This window comes from Diospyros lotus, chromosome 10 (assembly GCF_014633365.1).
Source record: "Diospyros lotus cultivar Yz01 chromosome 10, ASM1463336v1, whole genome shotgun sequence".
NCBI lineage: Eukaryota > Viridiplantae > Streptophyta > Magnoliopsida > Ericales > Ebenaceae > Diospyros > Diospyros lotus.
In genome coordinates, this window is record NC_068347.1 from 15039754 (window position 1) to 15045832 (window position 6079).

General features: G+C 36.6%; 1 protein-coding gene across 1 annotated transcript; it reads left to right on the forward strand.

The window, feature by feature from the left end:
* The first annotated feature begins 1003 nt into the window (after positions 1 to 1003).
* LOC127811130 (pathogen-related protein-like) lies at positions 1004 to 4554 on the forward strand. The gene is made up of 2 exons (XM_052350840.1): positions 1004 to 1244; positions 4121 to 4554. Exons 1-2 carry the CDS (start codon positions 1004 to 1006, stop codon positions 4552 to 4554), a joined length of 675 nt encoding a protein of 224 aa, XP_052206800.1.
* The last annotated feature ends 1525 nt before the right edge of the window (positions 4555 to 6079 follow it).

Sequence of the window (6079 nt, forward strand, 5' to 3'; positions counted from 1 at the left end):
ATCTTGTATCATGTAGAGTGATGTATGAGGTGTGGCGTAAGAGCCCTAAATGTCATTCATGATTCTATTTGCCTCTCGATACCCATGATTCTTATGCTCACTTTCTTTCAATTTTATTTGTTGGGTCTTGTGACTCATATTTTCTTGCATTATTCCAGGTAAGGGTAAGGCTTAAGAAATGGGCGAGTCAAGTGAAGTTGGAGCCATGGGATAAAAGTGTGTACAGAGCCTTCTCAACCAAAAGTTCCTTGATGGGGTGTTTTAGAGATGTGTAATACTAATTACGTTTTGTTTATGTTCTAGGTTGTACCCCTAAGGGGATATGATGGGTATGATGACCTTAATATGTATATGTCTATGAGTAATGATGTACGAGTATGGCTTCCATTGTGAATAGTAAGGAGTATGCATGACGCTTTGAATTGGGTTTGGCGTATATGTCATCCTTTCTGGTGGATCCTAATTTAAGGGCATCACACTCCATTTGACCATTGCTCCAACTACTCCCTGCAAGAATTCTCTTAAAGTTCCTTGGCATTCCCTATTTTTTGCATGGTATACTTTCTCATCCATGGTCTTGTGATACCCTCAAGAGACTTTCAACCATAGGAGCTCTTGGATATATTCACCAACGAGTGACTCATCCATAGTTGTCTCTGGTGGTTTTCCCTGGGTGACCCTCATCCATGGGTATATTCGTTGGTCGCTCCCTCACATGACCCTCATCCATGGGTATATTCGTTGGTCGCTCCCTCACATGACCCTCATCCATGGGTCTTTTCATCGGCCATTACCTTGTCTAACCCTCATCCATGGGTCTTTTCATTAGCTATTCCCTCGTGTGACCCTCATCCATGGGTCTCTTCGTTAGCTTTACCCCCACATGACCCTCATCCATGGGTCTCTTCATCAGCCTTACCACCACGTGACCCTTATCTGTAGGAGTTCTAGTCCACCTGACGCATACGTGACTGTTTTTTGTTTTGAGATTTGAGGGTTCGACATGGGCTATTTTAAGAATGTTATACCTGATCTGCCTTTTGCTTCTGGCTTATATATATCCCTTGGACAACGATCTTCAGTGAAAGAGAAGGAATTATCCGACATCCAGTCCCATTTCCAAATTCTCATTGATTACCATTTTAGGATCCTTACGCCTGAGAAGACAAGTACCACCTTGGTACGGGGATATGATTTCGAGGTCTTCTTGGCTTCTCTAAGAGAGGGAACGAGCGCGAGTGAAGGTGAGTGTGGGAGTATGGGAGCGCGGGAGGACGTGTGCTAGCATATGGCGGTGCGACAGTGCGCACTAAGCCACGACACCCCCGAGTAACCCTTACTCGGGGGTGCCTCACCCCTGAGTGACCCCCACTCGAGAGTGAGATCGATAAAGGTGTTGGCCCCCTTCTATGGCGCCGCGTGGCGAGGCCCAGAATAGAGGTCGCTCATGGTCGGAGGGGATGACCTCCCTCCCATGGTGTCGCGTGGCCCAACTTGACCCCCGAGTGTGGGTCACCCGAGGTACCATGAGACCTAGTCAAAGCCCCTTCCGAGATTTTTGCCTAGGAGATCGTTTCACTCGACACTTGGTAGCCTCTCCCATCATTATAAATAGGGGGTTTCTTCCATTTATACGGTATGAAATCTCTCACACTCATACTTACCTTTTGCCTTCAAGCATTTCATTTCTACGAGAGTCTGATTTAAACATCAGAGGGTCCGCGTGGGGATTCTTACCCATGCCCCTAACCGATTTTCTTTCCAAGCAGGTCACCCATTGCAGGAAGGAGTCATCTATACCCTGAGAGAGTCATCCATCCCCCGAGTGAGTCACCCATCACTCGGATAAGTCTCACGTGAGCCATCCATCGATGGTTTCCTATATATAAATTTATTGTTGTAACTGTGCAACAACACATCCTAAAAAACTGAAATTAAATTCTTGAAATCCCTTTGAAAATGCCACCACGCACCACATTCATGCTCCAACCTTCTTATTCATAGCCACCTAAGGAGGGAGAGGGGTACATAAGGGGGTGACATTAATCTCAATAAGCACAAATGAAATATTAATTGTATTTAAACATGTGATAACTTGAACTTGTAATATGAGGATACACGATAGATTCTACTAATGTGGGGGGTAAGAAATTTCATGTGTAACTACTAAACTATGATCCCGAAACTTGCTTGTAATCATGACATGAGGGACCATGAAACTTGGTTTCATGAATTTATTTAAACACAAAGATAGTTCATAATGCACTTATATTCAACTTGATTGGAATAAAATAGATCTTTAACTCTTTTCTCCTAATCGAAACCTTCACACCTTGTTGTCTTGCTTCTAATAAGAAAGGAATAAAAAAAGAAAAAAGAGGACGGCGGTCAGCCAACTAAGGAGAGGGAAAGTGAAGAATTGTGAAGGGGAAAGCCATATTTATAGTCAATAATCCTATTTGATAAAGATCCCAATCAAATATCCTCTCAAAGGTGAATTCAAATCTTATCTTAGCTCTTATCAATTAAAAAGATTTAAATCAAATCGAATCAAATATTCTATTTTTCATAAGATAAATTCAAATATTAGTTTATCTCTTATCAATTAGAAAGATTTAAATCATATCATATTATATCTAGAGAAATTATTTATTCATATCCATAAAATCAAAGAATCTTACCTTATCTCTTATCAATTAGAAATATTTAAATCATATCATATCATATCTAGCGAAATCAATTTATTCATATCCACAAAATCAAAGAATCCCCAAGAATATTCTAAAAATTCGTGTCATGGTAGGGCTAAAATTTGGACTATCTAAACTTTTCATTTTGGTCCCCAAACTATGGAAAAATGACGATTGAGTCCCTAAACTATTATAACTCATTTTTTTTTTCTCCTAGAATTATGTTTAACAGTGAGTAATGATGGTTTCAAGTGTTACAAGTAAGATTTTCATTTTTCAAACCTTTCGAAAATCAAGTTTTAAAATATTGCAAACATGTTACTATACTATATTTCTTTTCCTATAAAGATATTTGTCTATAACTAATTTAGTTTCAAGCAAATTTTGTGGCATTAGGGTAACTACAATGAAAGTGACATTATAGGAAAAATTAATAGAAATATTTGATTTCAGTTTCTACAATGATTAACAGGGCCTTTCATCATCATTGTCTTTTCTACAACAATTAACAAATTCCATGGTAGATAATATTATAAGTAAAAAAATATTATATGTTACTATTAAATTTTTTAACAATTGAGGCCTTACTTTTAAATACTTTTAAAATTTACTTTACAAAGAATATTATTAACTTTTTACTATCAACAAGAGACCTTATATTCTCCTCGACAGGTGCAACAAAAATTTATATCAATCTAGAAGTGTTATAGATCAAAATAATGACTGAAAGATCCATTTTATATCTTTTACCTATAATAATTATATTATAGGTTCACCTTACTTAAATAGCTCAAGAAGTTGCATCTCATTGTACCTTTCTCCTTTACCTTTTATTATCGTTGCATATGTTTGCTGAGCCTTGTGATTTATATTGTTTTCTTATGTCATTTCAGGAAAAGACAAAGGTAAAACTAAGAAAAATAGTGAATTTAGCGGAGTTTGAATCAGTGTAACATGTGTACAGAGTCACCCTATGCTAAAGGATCCTGGGAGGATGTTTTGGGGCAGAAAGAGTGTGAAAGTCTTTTATAATTTTGTCTACTTTTGCCTTGATTTTGTATTGTATAAAAATAAGAAGTTAGCAAGTACTTTTGTATAAAGTTGAAAGATTATGTTGATTTGTGAAGTTTTTAAGTAATGTGATGTTTATGGATGTTTTAGTTAAATTTGTTTTACTCCATCTTTTGACGACTCTCTCACGGATTTTCTATGCTAGTGGGTGTTCTGTGAGGCAGGTCGTTATTAATTTTGAGTTTGGTTAATTTGACGATGGGGTGAGTATTTATATATTTCTCGTATTAATTGTCAAAGATCAACTCTTTTTAGGGTTTAATTATGATCGCCAGTTAATTACTTGGGGTGGGTGAATGCATGCTCAAAAGTAATGGGTGTTAGATTAGTTAATCTGCAAAATTTAAAAACATATAATTGAACTGGTTATTATGTGATAGGAAGAGAGGGGTTGTCAGCGGAAGAAGCTCTCAAGCTCAGAAGCTACAACGCGCTGGTGCAGAGTTCAATGCCGGAGGAGTGGAAGTATTACAAGGCGGAGGAAGAGTGCTTTGAGTCGTCGCACGAAGCGTTCCGGACGGCTTTCCCTCGCGGCTTTGCGTGGGAAGTGATCGCCGTTTACTCGGGGCCCCCGGTGATCGCTTACAAATTCCGACACGAGGGCTTCTTCGAGGGGTCCTTCAAAGGCCACGCTCCGACCGGCGAGATGGTTCAGTTCTACAGCATGGGCCTTCTCAAGGTAGACGAATCTCTGAGGGTAGAAGAAGTTAAAATATACTACGATCCGGCGGAGTTGTTCGGTGGCTTGCTTAAGAGGCCGTCCGCTGCTCGTCGCTGCCCCTTCCATAAATAGAATGGGTATATATATCCCTTTAAAAGGCGTTCTATTATGCCCTTTATTTGGTAGTTTTATTTAAATATTATCTCAAATAAGTAGATCTACTTTATTTTTGTATTTTTTTATTAATATAAAAATATAAATTTCAAAATATAATTTTTTTTTCTCTTTAATATAAAAATATAATTTCATTATAAATTTTATTCAGATTTCTTTTGATTTGAATCATTTTTACAAGCACCTAAATAGTTTACTTTTAACATTTTAAATTCATATATAAGCATTATTTACCCTTGAGGTGATGTAACGTAAGTTGAGGTGAGTTTGATTATATAAAGGTATTTGATAAATCAGACAAAATTTGAATTAAGTTAAAATGTTAAAAGATTAAAATCAAAGGACATAATTTGGTCAAGTTGAAATGAGTTAAAATATTAAATAAATAAATAAAAATGAGTTATGTAAACAATATTATCAAAGGGGTAAAGTGAGTATATTAATGAAAAATTGGCACTCAAGCTCAACAATATTATGGAAAATTTTCCAACTCACCTCAAGCTCATCATTTTAGTGAGATTGAGTTCAACCATCTCAATTCAATCCAAGTGAGTTGAGTTAATAAATTTGGCACTCAATGTTAGGGTTAAACTCAATTCAACCTGTAATACCCCAAAATTTTATGTAAAAGTTGGATAATGTAATAAAGTGTTTTAATGGAAGTTTTGAGCTTAAGTGTAAATGAAAATGATTTTAAGGACTTAAATGCAAATATCAAAGGATAACTTCTCCAACAAATAGAAATATTTGCAATGATAAATGCTTATGCAAGAAGTCTTGACATGGGATTGGAGGATTATCCCTAAAAGTCCTAAAGTTTATGATGATAATAATTACTTTTACTCTTAAAGTCAAAAGTAAATAAGTCTTGGAATGGCTTAATTTGGAAGACTTGACTTGGAAGATTTGTATTTGGCTTGCAAAAGAAGAGAATGATAGAACTTATCCTAAAGCCACGTGAAGGAGTATTTGGAGATTGGAAGCAATGAGAAGCTTGCTTTGGAAGATAGAATCAAAGTAGAAAATATTCAAAGGAAGTAATGATTGATTCTTACCCCAAAAGTCTTAAGTGGCATGAGTTAGAAGGCTATGAGTGGCTTGGAAAAGAAGAGATAAGGGTCCTTGAGTATTCTTATCATGAAAGCCACGTGAAAGGGAGATTGATTGGAAGGAGGTAAAGGCTTGAAGGAGAAGATGAAATCAAAATCAAAGGATGTCATGATTGATTTTTACCTTAAAGTCTAAACTTGGAGAATTAGGATTGGCTAAGAGTTTCTTGCAAGGAAAGAGGATGATAAGGCTTATCTTGAAAGAGTATTTGGTGACCTAGGATTGGAAGAAGTGGAGGCTTGCTTGAGAAGATTGGAAAATTTTCAAAGTGTAATAATTACTTGTGTAGAAAATGAACAACTTGGGGCCCAAGTAAAATCTTGAGGATTTGGGCATTTAAAGGCTATATAAAGGGAAGGAATTAAGGCCACGA